Source organism: Schistocerca gregaria, chromosome 8, assembly GCF_023897955.1.
Source record: "Schistocerca gregaria isolate iqSchGreg1 chromosome 8, iqSchGreg1.2, whole genome shotgun sequence".
Taxonomy (NCBI): Eukaryota; Metazoa; Arthropoda; class Insecta; order Orthoptera; family Acrididae; genus Schistocerca; species Schistocerca gregaria.
The window spans coordinates 492,975,196-492,990,003 of record NC_064927.1 but is presented as its reverse complement, the minus strand read 5'-3'; the positions used below and the strand labels follow the sequence as shown (position 1 = coordinate 492,990,003).

The following is a 14,808-nucleotide window of genomic DNA, read 5'->3' as shown; positions in this document are numbered from 1 at the left end:
TATGTCAATCAATAGCTGAAATTAGTAAAATTCAACAAAGCTACAGGGCCTAATGGAATCAATATCAGCTTCTATACTGACTTTGCAGCTGAGTTAGGCCCCCTTCTAACTATAATATATTGTAGATCCCTCCAACAAAAAACCGTACCCAGTAGTCTGAAGAATGTGCATGTCACACCTGTCTAAAGAAAGGGTAGTAGTGGTGATCCACAAAACTGTCTTCCAGTATCCTCAATATGGATTTGTTGCAGAATCTTAGAACATATTCTGAGTTCAAACATACTGAGGCATCTCGAATAGAATGACCTCCTCCATGCCAACCAGTGTAGATTCTGAAAACATCAGTCATGTTAAACCCTTAGTCGCACTGTTCTAGCACAACATCCAGAAAGCCTTGGATCAAGGCAGCTGGGGGTATATGCAGTAGTTCTTGACTCCCAAAAAGCATTTGAGACAGTACCATAACTATGAGAGTTACCAAAATTACGTTCATACGGGATGTCAAACAAAATGTGGTACTGGATTGAAGATTTCTTGTAGGGTCAATGCAGCAAGTTATCTGGGATGAAGAGTCATTGAAACATACAGACATAACTTCTGTGGGGCACAGAGAAGTGTGTTGAGACCATTGCCGCTCATGTTGTACACTAATGATCTTGCGGACAATATTACTAGTAACCTCATACAGATGACACAGCTATCTGTGATGAGGTACTTTATGGATGAAGCTGCGTAAATATTCAGTCATATCTTGATAAGTTTTCAGTGGTGCGAAGACTGGCAACTTGCTTTAAATATTGAGAAATGTAAAACTGTGCGCTACACGAAACAAAAAATGCAGAATCATATGAGTATAATACCAGTGAGTCACAGTTGGAATAGGCCAACTCGTACAAATACCCGATTGTAACACTTGTAGGGTTAAGAAATGGAAACACTTTGTAGGGATAAGAAATTGAATGATCACATAGGCTCAATTGTGGGTAAAGTAGATGGCAGACTTCAGGTTATTGGTAGAATGTTGGAGGAATGGATTCAGTCCTGCACTCCATATTTGGATGGAATGGGAAGAAACCTTAATAAATGGTACAATGGGACATATCCTCTGCCATGCACTTCACAATGGTTTGCAGAGTGTGGATGTAGATGTAAATGTAGATTTGAAGAATGCATGTCTGAATACCATTTTTGGCAGCCTTTCCACGTGATCAGAATTTCATTGTGTTTTGTGGGAGGTGTTTTGATACAGTTTTGCTGTGGTAGTCATTGAAGGTTTTGCACTTGACAGCCATATGTGTCTGAATCAGCATCCTCTGTCTATACCCCAGTTCTGTGTTTTACGTCTATGGTGCAGTGATGCCTGTTTCTTTTGAAGTTCCTTTACATGGACCCTCACCATGTAGGATCCCTCCCATTGTGAGCTGTTCTACTAGGTATAGATCTATTCAGTGCTTAGTCTATTATTCTTTTAATCTTGAGCCACAGTTCATTTAAATCCTCCTGCCTGGAATTAAGATATATAAACTTCGTCCTTGAGTATGACACTACTGCATCTTTATCTAATTTCATGAACATCAAAAATTTTTGTACTTGTTTTGAATGCCTTTTTTACTTTGGCAGTCATTGTCGCTAAAACAACTACATGGTCAACAATACCAGTTCAGCCTGGACATCCTCCAAAAGATCAGGTCTATTTGTTGCCATTGGATCCAATATATTTCTGCCATGAGTGGGCTTCCAAACCATTTGTTTTAGACAGTTCTCAGAGAAGGCATTTAGTATTATTTTGCGGGGTGCCTAGTCAGGCCCACCTCTTCCAAAACTTTAAGACAGTATTATTTGGGAACATTTATATCAGCTAGCTAAAGTTTTCTCAACAGTTCTCAGCTACATGTAGAGACCAGTCTGGAGGATGATACAAGGGTAAGTAATAAAACCCAGCATGTTGTCCTGGACAGTGAGTACTCGTCATAGACAAGGACACCATCAAGAGTGACTTGGGGGTGATGAGTGGCAGCTTGCTTTAAATGTAGACGAGTCGGAGAAACAGTCATGTAATGTTCTGCTTGACACATTCACACTGATTAAATATCGAAATAGTTACATAAACTTCAGTTTATTGGGAGGTTCCTGGGTATGTGTAGCTCACGTATAAATGAGGCGGTACACAGAACACTTGTGCAATCCCACCTTGAGTTATGCTCGAGTGATTGAGATTCCCACCAGTTCAGAGTAAAGGAAGATATTGAAGCAATTCGGAGATATGCTGCCAGATTTGTCACCAGTAGGTTCGATCAACACATATTACAGAAGTGCTCTGTGAACTCATGAGAAATCGTGGAGGGAAGAAAAAGTTCTTTTTGAAAAACACTGATCAGAAAGTTTAGAGAAGTGGCACTTGCAACAGACTGCAGAATGATTCTACTGCTACCAATGTGCTATTTTTACTCCTCGTTTTTCCTCATATATTGTTCTTTTGTTTTGTTTGCTGTGTCACTTGAATGTAATTTTGCGTTACAGGTTATTTTAAAGCTAACCCACAGTTTTGCTAACCCACAGCAGTTGGTGAGACCGACGTGATCTACAACGATCACAGTTGTAAAATTCTACACACATTTGCACTCCGTACCGTGCCGCGTCACACAAAGTACAGCCGCGTCCACCATGTGGTGCATCTTCCACGCTCCACGCCCGACGTACAAAAGATTTTAACTGTGTGTGCCAGTCATCTAGATTCACTAGTGCAGACCGCTGATAGAATATCTGAAACGTATTCATCTGCACGTGTTGCAGCAGTTAGCCACCACCCGAGGGCAGACGGCAACTTTGATTTGCTAGGAGCTCAGATCACCGAACTTACCGTACAAGTCGCTGCAATGCTGGCTCAGAACAACAGTTGTCGATCCCATTGCTATCGGTCACCCAGGAAATGGTCACTCACCTTCGGCTACAAAAATATATTGGTACTGTCTCCGATTTGAGTTCGAAGCATAGAAATGTAGCCAATTTTGTGAGTGGGGAAGCACAACAGGAGCTTAATGATGAAGGCCACAGACTCTACGAATGGCAGTTGTCGGTTGTTTATTACTGACCGAGGTACGAAATTACAGTCCTTAGCAGACACGTTAGCAGAGGTATCAGTCTACTCGTCCATCTGTCTGCAATCTCGTAAGTGTGATGTTTGCCACCTCTTTGCTGCCAGTGGATTTACAATAGCTGCTGTGGTCTTGCCACATTAATGTTGAACCTAGGCCTACGACATGAGCTCGAGTGGCATTTTGTCGTGGCAGCCATTCCACATCCTATACTGAGAGCAGATTTTCTATCATTTTATGGACTCGTGTCCGACCTCTGGCATCAACACCTGCTAGACATTAGCACTAACTCAGTTAGCAGAGGACTAGAACTTCATGTGCATGATTCCGGTGTCCAAGTGATAACTGGAGATCCTCAGTTTATCGAACTTTTGAACAGCTCCCAGGATCGTGTGTTGAACACCCACAATAGGTCCTGTGCAGCACTCCACATGCGCTACATTTTGATTACATACGGGCCACCTGTTCGTGCTCGATGACATCATTTAACGCCACAGAAACCAAAAGTGGCTAAACACGAATTTGCATCCCTGCTCGCACAGGGGATCTGATGTCCATAAGTAACGGTTGAGCATTTCCTCTCTGTGTGGTACCGAAAAATAACAGTGGATAGCATCCTTGTGGAGACTACTGACAGCTAAGTGCAAGAACGGTTTCAGACTTGCGTTCTTTGCCACACATCAAGGATTTCACATCCAGTGCATATTCTCTACATAGGATCTCATTAGAGCTTTTTACCAGATACACTTAGCACCAGATGACATTCACAAGATAGTTGTATGCACGCCTTTCGGATTGTATGAGTTGTGTATGTAGACAGTGTTTGGTTATCTCGCACTCAGAACCTGAGCACCTGTCACATCTGTGACAACTCTTTACCACCTTTGTGAGCTTAGACTCATTATTAATCCATCCAACTTATCTTTGCGGGTGCAGTTGTTCAGTTTATTGGCTGTACCATTAATGCTAAAGGAATTCAGCCATCAAAAGAGAAGATAGATGCAATACTTGGTTTTTGATGACCTACGAGAATCAGAGGAACTACGATGCTTCCTCAGTGTCCACAAACTTTGGTCGCCGTTTTGTTCGTAACCACGCCCTACTGGCTGTGGCACTAAACAAATTCATACAAAGCAGATCATTACCGAAGGATAAACTTCACTGTAATATAGAAGAGGAAACGGCATTTTTCTGATTTGAAGACTGCCATTGCTGAAGCAGCACTCTCGGTGCACACAATACCACGGGCACAGCTTGTACTGATGGCTGACACCTCTGCCTCCACACTTTGTGCTGCACTACAGCAGCGCATGGACGGAAACTGGCAACCACTAGCCTTCTTCAGCAAAAAATTGTGACCTTTGCACCAAAATTGGTCAACATACGACCATGAACTGTATGTTGCCCTTGCTTTCATCAGAAAGTTCTGACACATTGGAGGGACAGAAGTTTGTTTTGGTAATGGATCACAAGTCACAAATATATGTGTTCTGACAGCATGTAGAGAACATTTTACCATGACAGCTGCAGCATTTCAACTTGATCAGTCAGTTTACTACCAGCATAATCTGTGTTGAAAATGAACTGAACATGCTGACACACTCAAACATAGAATCTATTTCTGAAGCAATTGACTTTGAAGTTCTCACAGTGGTACAACTATCGGATGATGAGTTATGTAATTTTTTGACACAACTGTCAAGCATGCAACTCCGCCACATCGTGCTGCCATTGTCAGCTGTCCAGCTATATTGTGACGTTGCCAATAATTGCCCGTGACCATTCGTGATTGCCGAGTTCTACCAAAAGGAATCACCTCACTGCATAATATGTCATACCCATGGTTAGAATGGCAACAAACATGGGGAAGCAAGCATTCATCTGGCTGTTTATGGACAGGTATTGGAAGCAATTTGTACGACAGTTCATGGCCTGTCAGTGCATTAAAATTAGCAGACACGTCAGTTCACACTGGGCAGCTTCGCCCCTCTGCATCTATGAATCTACAATTGGAACACATGCACATAGATCCTATAGGATCTCTCCCACCATAAGATGGGTACGCTTACTGTCTCACAGAAGTAGACCATTATACATATTGGCCTGAACAGGGTGTATACGCCCTAGGACAGTCGAGAAACTCTCGAATAATCCGCAAATTTTTCAATCAGGAAAAATGCAGATAATTTTTAGGATTCGGGGAAATTTTTCATTGTTTTAATTTTCAGTGAAATTTTTGCAAGTTTGACTGATACTGTAATACAGAATTTTGTTTTAACTCACTACTGCAGAATAATGATTGTGCAATAAAACTAAATGAGAATAACACTGAAAGAAAACTTCAGTCACAAAGAAAATGCCATTTACAACAACAAAATACACTGTACTCATGAGAGCCTGCCAAAAGCAAAATGTGTCAAAGACTACGCAATACTTCATAACATCAAACTGCTTTCGATGCGGCTTTCTCGTTGGCCTAGTTTCGATGAATGTGACATCTCAACTGTTTACATTTCTAACAAGTCGTGGAAAAATATTGCGATTGATGGTTTCAGAAGTGTTAGTCTCAAAGTAAATTTTCTGTTACGCAAGATGAATTACTGTACTTGTGGGAATGTGCGATGAGGTTCTTAAATCATGGAGCGTTAGACTGTTACTCAAAACTTAACATTGAGGACCAGACACATCTAGAAAAATTTCAGGCTCAAAAGACCAGCCATTCATGCCATTACTTAAAATTTTACTGGCACATTTATATTTGATATATCTTAAACATGTGCTACAAAAAGAGCTTATATCAAGGTTAGTTTGTCTTAGTTATTTTAGTTCTTTCATAGACTACAACTTATGGAATAATGCTGGCAAAAGGTGTAATCATTCTTTAAAAAAAAGTCCAAAGTGAGTTCTTGAGCAATTTCACTCATAACTGGCTTTTCTATGGGAAAGTAAGTGCTTGACGGAACATGTATTCTGTCATAACCTACGAAATGTTTGGTGTACAGCAGTGAAATTTGTTATTGTTCTCATGAGAAGTATTCAGCTGCTGAAATTTAAGCTGTGCTCTTGGGATCCCCTCAGAAAAAACAGCAAAAACATTTTGATGATCAATATTATTTGTGAAAGCTTAGCTTTTCTTGGAGTTGTATGTATGTTTGTATGTATGTATTTATTTATATATATAACAAACAAAGATGCAGTGACTTACCAAATGAGAAGGCACTGGCTGTTCCCTTTAGTTGTTGGTATGTCTGGCCTTCAAAAGAGAAGAAGTTGTGAGTGCCAGGATGGCCCCCTCATACGCCAACCTATTCATGGGTCGCTTAGAGGAAGCATTCTTGGTTACCCAGGCCTGCCAATCCAAAGTTTGGTACAGATTTATTGATGACATCTTGATGATCTGGACTCACAGTGAATAACAACTCCAGAATTTCCTCTCCAACCTCGACTCCTTTGGTTCCATCAGATTCATCTGGTCCTGCTCCAAATCCCATGCCACTTTCCTTGACGTTGACCTCCATCTGCAAAATGGCCAGCTTCACACGTCCGTCCACATCAAACCCATAAACAAGCAACAGTACCTCCATTATGACAGCTGCCACCCATTCCATATCAAACGGTCCCTTCCCTACAGCCTAGGTCTTTGTGGCAAGCGAATCTGCTCCAGTCCTGAATCCCTGAACCATTACACCAACAACCTGAAAACAGCTTTCGCATCCCGCAACTACCCTCCCGACCTGGTACAGAAGCAAATAACCAGAGCCACGTCCTCATCCCCTCAAACCCAGAACCTCCCACACAAGAACCACAAAAGTGCCTCACTTGTGACAGGATACTTTCCGGGACTGGATCAGACTCTGAATGTGGCTCTCCAGCAGGGATACAACTTCCTAAAATCCTGCCCCGAAATGAGATCCATCCTTCATGAAATCCTCCCCACTCCACCAAGAGTGTCTTTCCGCTGTCTACCTAACCTTCGTAACCTCTTAGTTCATCCCTATGAAATCCCCAAATCACCTTCCCTACCCCCTGGCTCCTACCCTTGTAACCGCCCCCGGTGTAAAACCTGTCCCATGCACCCTCCCACCACGACGACCTACTCCAGTCTTGTAACCCGGGAGGTGTACACGATCAAAGGCAGAGCCACGTGTGAAAGCACCAGCTTGATTTACCGACTGAGCTGCCAACACTGTGACGCTTTCTATGTGGGAATGACCAGCAACAAACTGCCCATTCGAATGAATGGACACAGGCAGACAGTGTTTGTTGGTAATGAGGATCACCCTGTGGCTAAATATGCCTTGGAGCACGGCCAGCACATCTTGGCACAGTGTTACACCGTCAGGGTTATCTGGATACTTCCCACTAACACCAACCTGTCAGAACTCCGGAGATGGGAACTTGCCCTTCAGTATATCCTCTCTTCTCGATATCCGCCAGGCCTCAACCTCTGCTAATTTGAAGTTGCCGCTTCTCATACCTCACCTGTCTTTCAACATCTTTGTCTCTGTACCTCCGCCTTGACTGACATCTCTGCCCAAACTCTTTGTCTTTACAAATGTCTGCTTGTGTGTGTGTGTGTGTGTGTGTGTGTGTGTGTGTGTGCGTGCATGTGCGCGCGCGCTCGCGTGTTTATACCTGTGTCCCCCCCCCCCCCCCCCCCCCTCCCGCCGGGAGCGGAAAGACTTACCTTAGGGGGGAAAAAGGATAGATCTTTACAAAATGTATTTTCCCCCTAAGGTAAGTCTTTCCGCTCCCGGTATTGGAATGGCTCCTTACCCTCTCCCTTAAAATCCACATCCTTTCATCTTTCCTTCTCCTTCCCCCTTTCCTGACGAAGCAACCGCCGGTTGTGAAAGCTCGTAATTTTGTGTGTGTGTTTCTGTGTTATTTTATTGTGCCTGTCTACCGGCACTTTCCCGCTTGGTAAGTCTTGGAATCTTTGTTTTTAATATATTTTTCCCATGTGGAAGTTTCTTTCCATTTTATATGTATGTATTTATGTCTGCATGCATGTATGTATGTATGCTTATTAATTTAAACCATTATGTTTTCTTATTTGTGTGTTCACGCTACTTAACAGTGTAGTTGCTATTGGCTGGCTAAATCACATCCTATGTTCTGAACATCTGCTGTCATGGTGAGATCGCACAACATGAACTATAATAGGCTGACAAAAGCACGTTGCACTCTAAATTTCAGTGCTTCGGAAGCTACTGAGCTGTATTTGGTGGAATTTGTGTTTATAATTTTGGAATACAAAAATATGCAGTGTAAATGTTGCTGCACATCAAAGATCTTTACAAAATGTTTTTTGCTGGGTTTTGTTTCCTAAAGTGCCGGGAAGTTTTGTGCCAATGTAAAACCTTCACTACTCAAAGGATTGATAAGTTTTACAACTCCAAGAGAAAATATATTGCCACTTAACATGGTAAAAAGTACTTTTCACTCAACAAAAAGTGAATTTTCATTTGGGACAAAGTGAATTTTCACTTTTCACCTGAGGAATAAATGTATTTTCAGCTGAGAAAAAGCGTATTCTTTCTGGGAAGAACGTGGGAATTTTTTTTCTTGTCTGCGTATAAACCTTGCTGAAATATTCTCGATAATCGATATAAGCACTGAAACTGTCATGACTGCATTCTTTCATAGGTGGATCACACATTTTGGCATAGCCCCACAGATCATGACTGACCAGTGGTGACAGTTTGAATCCTGTTTCTTCAAAGCTCTCTCTGTCTTACTTGGCACAAAGCGAATTGGGACTACAGCATACCATCCATCAGCAAACAGTTTAGTTGAGCTTACACGGTGCCAGCTCAAAGTGTAATTGTGATGCAATTGAAAGATGATCTCGCAGTAACTATTGCGAAGCTCACGTGTGGTCAACCTATACACTGTCCTTGTGGGTTCTCGCCAGTGTACAAGATGAATACATTGACCCGTCGTAGTTTGTGAATAGCCTAAGCACACAGATACGACTGCTACATCCAATGGTGCCAAGCGATCGGCTGAGCTGCTACCTGTTCATGTTCTACGAGCTACGTGATGGTCACTAAATTTTTGTCCAACACTATGTGGTGCGCAACCCGCTGCAGCCACCCGATGATGGACCATACTGTTTAGTCAGCAGGCACAACAAAACATTCACCATTGATGTAATGGACACACAGATGGTTACCAATGTTGACAGACTTAACCCAGTTGTTTGTGTAACGTGCACAGATCGTGACGCAAGTGCAACCACCACAGACACAGCAAGCACATCTGCCACCCGACCTTGCACTGCAGATCAGCCACAACAGTTGTCAAAGCACACCACTAGGAAACTAGAAGTAACCAGTACACAACAGTCATCACCTGATTGGCATGTTGCATGAAATTCAACAAGAAGGGGGGGGGGGGGGGGGGTAGTGAATTATATGCAAGCTAATGTACAGAGTGTGTGCGTGCGTGCGTGCGCGCGCGCACGTGCACATGAAGATTCTTGCAAGATCATCTGTGCCTCATTCTACAATCTGTGTTTACTCTTTGTTTTTCTCTGATATATTGTTTTGTTCGCTCTGTAACTTGAACATCATTTTGTGATCAGCATTATTTTAAAGCTAGTAAAGTGAGTTTTGCTAACCCACAACATTGCGCTTGGAGTGGAACAGGAAAGGGCTACAAGGTAATTTCTGCCGTGCAATTTGTGGTGGCTTGTGGAGTATGTACATAGGTGTAAATGTAGCTGTAGATCCAATTATAAATTTGTCTCGCTCAAACAATACTGGATGCAGTTTCAGTTTCTATCCTGGTGGATTCGAGTTTCTCATTTACTGCGACAAATACAGCATCTCCATTGGCAATTATCCTAGCCTTTCAACATATACTTTGATTTACCCAAAAAAACTTAGTGCTGTTGATTTCGGGTTTCGGCTAGGTTTCTGCCCCCAACATTATGCGAGTGCCACTGCAGTGTAGGTGGCACTTGAAAATTGGAACTTCGTTGTGCATATAAAATGATTGACTCTGCGTATAATCTAAATATGTGTAAGAATGCTGGAACTTCCCACACTGTACCATTTCTGTGCCATCGGCCACCTCCTGACAATGTTGGAAATCCACAAATGTTAGAGAACAGCCTCTTGTGGTATCCTTTTAACAGTTACATTTCATGTAGTAGGTGATACTGTTGTATTCACTACACACTTTTTTATGATATGTAAATAGGTTTTGGTCACAGCCTTCGTCAGAAAAAGAAATAGAAACACACACACACACACACACACACACACTTGTTCACATGAAACCTTACGCACACATGATTGCCATCTCTAACAGCTCAAACCAGATACTTCATGTGGATTATTAATGACACTATAATGCAAATAATTCATTAATAATAAGAGGTCAATACGGTATCTCTTGCAGGCACTGAAGGAGGGATGTTGGCTGCTTGCAGATAATGTGAACCTGTGTTCACCAGCTGTTCTGGACCGATTAAACGCTTTGATGGAGCCTGGAGGAAAACTTGTAGTTGATGAACTTGGTGTGAATGCTGATGGAAGGGTTGTTTCCATTGAACCACATTCAAAATTTCGTCTTATTATGACAATGGATCCACATCATGGAGAAATTTCAAGGTATACTGAATTTCATTTTATTTTTGTTTCAGTTTGATGTCGGTTTGTCATGTAGTATTTTGATTTGCTTGTATCCTTTATGTGTTTCATATTTGTCTTATAATGTAAGACCTACAAAGGCCAAGTGGTCTGGTGTGACTGACAATTCGCAATTTTTCACAAAAACAACTTTTATTGATGTAAGTTCACAAGGTTGATGACTGAACATACAAACAAAGGGTAACAATAATGATGCCAGTAAGTCTCCTAATTGAGGCAAACAAAAGTTCACTTCTAATTCTCCACAAAGGTTCATGGTAACACACACACTACTTACAGTTAAATTCAGAGACGAAGACGTGATCTTCGACGGTTGTAGTACACAAGTTCGGCATTCGATGTGAACTGAACTTAAGGGCTGGTTCTAGCCCCTATATAGCTGTCTCCGGTCAATCAGGTTTTGGCGTAGTGATACTTCCTGCAGGCAGTGGACTAGCTCCCCCTGCAGGAAGTTGTGCTCAGAATGCCTGTTTCCATTATCTTGTATGTAAATAGCCGGTGTTCACCATAGTTCTTTTGGTACGCCTTGGGCATAGGCAACCTCGTCCTCTGTAGTCATATATGGGTTGCTGGTCCTCAGGGGCTACCTTGGCTCTGGTATAACATGGTCTAGCAGTAAAATATGTGCACAGAAAGTGAATGGGTGTCAGATCGAATCTTGGCTGAACCTTTTGTATTTTATTATTATTGTCTTCCCACTCTATCATGTAACCTAGCGCACACCTCTCAGTGATGTGGAGATTCGCCAGAAACAAAATGTTGTTCAGATTCCACGTTCTCCTTTCCCCAGTTGCACAACTAGCTATTGATGTGCAAGTTGTCTAAGCAATGTCCAGTTGTTCTAGATTAATTGCATAGTGACAAACTTTTTGAATCCAGAATTTCTGGTTTTCAATTTTTTATTCAAAAAGTAAAACATTTTTTGAAAAACTGCTTCAGCATGGAATGCAGCTTCACTTTGTTTACATAAAGTAAGTTTTTCATCAGCAAAGCAGATGACCAAGTTTTCAGCATTGCGTGAATGAAAAGTAGATGCGAATGTGATTCTTTGCATAGTAGGACATCAAATTTTCCCATAAAAAGTGTGACAAAGAATTGCAGCAATGAATATCAACACTGAATACATGTGTACTAAGCATTACAATGGGATTGCCATGATCGGCTTATATCAAAGTGATGATATTCAGTTAACTAATGTTGTTCTCTGAATTTCCTGCATAGCTCTACGCAGTGTCTTGTAAAGAAAATTACTGCTACGCCAGGCATGTCATGCTGCTATAGATACTTTGTGCTGCCCTTGTGAAGCTGAGGTGGACTGCTAGATATTTTATAAGTAACTGATGAGGATTGATTTCATCAGTGACTTTAAATAAACAACACACAATTAAATTAAAAATGTTAATTAATCTTTCATTCATGTCTTCATTTTAGATAATGGTGTTAATATTGACTCAGATATTTAGGTTTATATACCATTTGTGTCATCTTTTTACCAGATTGTTTGGCTGTTATTGCTTACAGTTTGCTCAGAAATATTGATGAACTACAGGAAACATTAGTGATATCACCTATGTTTCTTGAATTTTGTTTAATGTCCTAAAAGAATTCTCTTACATTGAATTTTATTTATTTATTTATTTGCTTTTAGGGCAATGAGAAACCGTGGTGTGGAAATATTTATACAAACGGAAGAGGATTTTAGGAACTTAGATGAATTGTCAATTCTTTTTAGATGTGGAATAAAAAATTATCACCACCAAAGTGCATTATTGGATGTTCATCATGCTGTCTGTAGCATGCTTGGAGGTAAAGCACAACCATTATAATATTAGTAATAACTGTTATTATTACTATTACTACTACTGATACTTTTATATATTTTGTGAGGGTTACAATTATATTATTGGATATTTTCTTGAAATGTGTTTGCAATACATTATGATGTAATGTTGGGATTTTAGAGGTTTGAATTCTTTTCATCCTCGTGTCTATTGCAATTAACTTCACTAATATCCAGAAGTAACAGAAGTATATTTTAACAAATTGTTTATAGCAGAGTACCTTGATTCAGATTAGTGTCGGCTAGAATATGTGTGTGTTGGTAAAACTGCCATCTTGAATGGTATGTTCCTGATTTCATGCTACTTTCTGAAATCATTTTCCCCATTGCACACGTATTCACATGTAATTACTGTTTATCATTTATGGCTGAAGGACATTTGCAGGACCAAACTCATAGAACAATATGTGACATAATTTTCTCTCTTCTTACATAGTTTATAAAAAGAATCACACAGCGTATTGAGAAGGCCTCCCTAAGATACACTGAAAAATATTTTACATGTGGGAAGAAGTATTTGAGAACTGGAGCTGCTTGTTGGAACGGATGGTGGATTAGTAGGGGGTTTGTAGGAATTTAATATGTAGTAATTGTACGAGGTAGTGTGTAAAGAAAAAAAAATGTACAAGTTAAATGCATAACAATGGAGCAATAAAGAATTAAGTTTAAAAATATCACATTGTGGATTGGGGTTGGGAATGTTGAATCCCCACTTGTTTTATAACCATTGCCCATACATCTGTTCTGGCAACTGGAAATTGGACCTGCAGTCGTACTCATAAAACCATAAATATATATTCATCTCTGACAACTGTGAAAAGCTCACAGTAAATGTACTTGCTTGGCCTCATAGATTATATACATGGTGCTTCCTTTAGTACACTAATTGATCATACTGAGGTGGTTTAGTTAGATCACATTTAACAAGAGTGATGAGTCTTCAGATAAATTAAGTTTGTCATTAAATAACCATTTATCATTACCACAGTATTGCCAGATTCATCAACAAAAATTACTTCTTGAAAAATCCAGAATGGAATAATGACAACATTATGAAAAGGATAGATTGCTACTGACCATATAGGGAAGATGTTCAGTCACAGAGAGGCACAACAAAAAACATTGCTAAATGTGAGCTTTCGACCAAAAGGCCTCCTTCTGAGAGAGTCAACACACACACACACACACACACACACACACACAAACACACAAACACAACCTCTGTCTCCGGCCACTGAGGCTAGACTGTGGGCAACTGTGCCTGGTAGTTGAAGCAGTCTGGGTGGTGTGGATATGGTGGTGGCTGGCACAGGGAGTGGGAAGGATATCAGGGTAGTAGTGGGGAAAGGTAAAATGCTGTCTGTGAGAGCATGAAGGGACACGTGGTAGGGCAAGGGTACGGTAGCTGGATGAAGTCAGGAGGTTAATTGGGGAGAGGGGAGGTTGGCAGGTGCCAGGCGGGTGAGGTAAGAGAGGGAAGGAGAGAGGAAGGGGGGGGGGGACTGTTGGTGAGTTGGTGGAATAGAAGGCTGTTAAGTGCGGGAGTGGGAATAAGGAAGGGCATAGTTGAGTGAGAACAGGGACTAACAAAGGTTGAGGTCCCAGGGGGTTTCAGGAATGTAGGATATATTGCAGGGAGAATTCCCACCTGTTCAGTTCAAAAACGCTGGTGTTAGTAGGAAGGATCGAGATGGCATAGGCTGCAAAGCAATCACTGAAGTGAAGGACATTGTATTGAGCAGCATGCTCAGCAACTTCAATACAGTTTTAAATTGTCACAGGTGATCCTCTAAACAACCCTATTTGAGTCAGGCATATTTCAGTAGATTGGTAAAGCCTTGGCAAAGAGCATTGATTGTGTACTAGTGACTGCATCTTCATTGTATTGTTTCTGAAGTGGAGATTGACATCATAATCATTCAGTAGAACTGGATCTGAAAATCTTCTCAAAAGGTTCTTCCAACATTGAAAGCTGTATACATTCCATGGCTCTACCTGTGCCATCATGAAGCGTATTTGGGTCACCAGGGTACAATATTCAAAACTAGGAGGGGGTGGGGTGGGGGGGGGGCAGGAAATTTGGACCAAGAGTCCTTGTGACAGCGTAATATTTGATAGATTTTTTCCCTTGACCCTATTTAACAATAGTATTCCCATAAAGAAAATCAAAATGACGTACAGCAGCCACAAAGCCAGATCTCTAAACAGACAA

The 14,808-nt window shown here is 41.1% G+C and overlaps 1 protein-coding gene across 2 annotated transcripts in view; it reads left to right on the top strand.

The window, feature by feature from the left end:
* LOC126284458 (midasin) overlaps window positions 1-14,808 on the top strand; it is a 481,989-nt gene that overhangs the window by 207,401 nt on the left and 259,780 nt on the right. For both annotated transcript variants that reach the window (XM_049983379.1, XM_049983380.1), the window contains 2 exons: window positions 10,506-10,717; window positions 12,405-12,562. In XM_049983379.1, the coding sequence (XP_049839336.1) occupies window positions 10,506-10,717; window positions 12,405-12,562 (370 nt within the window). The remainder of the gene's footprint in view (window positions 1-10,505; window positions 10,718-12,404; window positions 12,563-14,808) is intronic.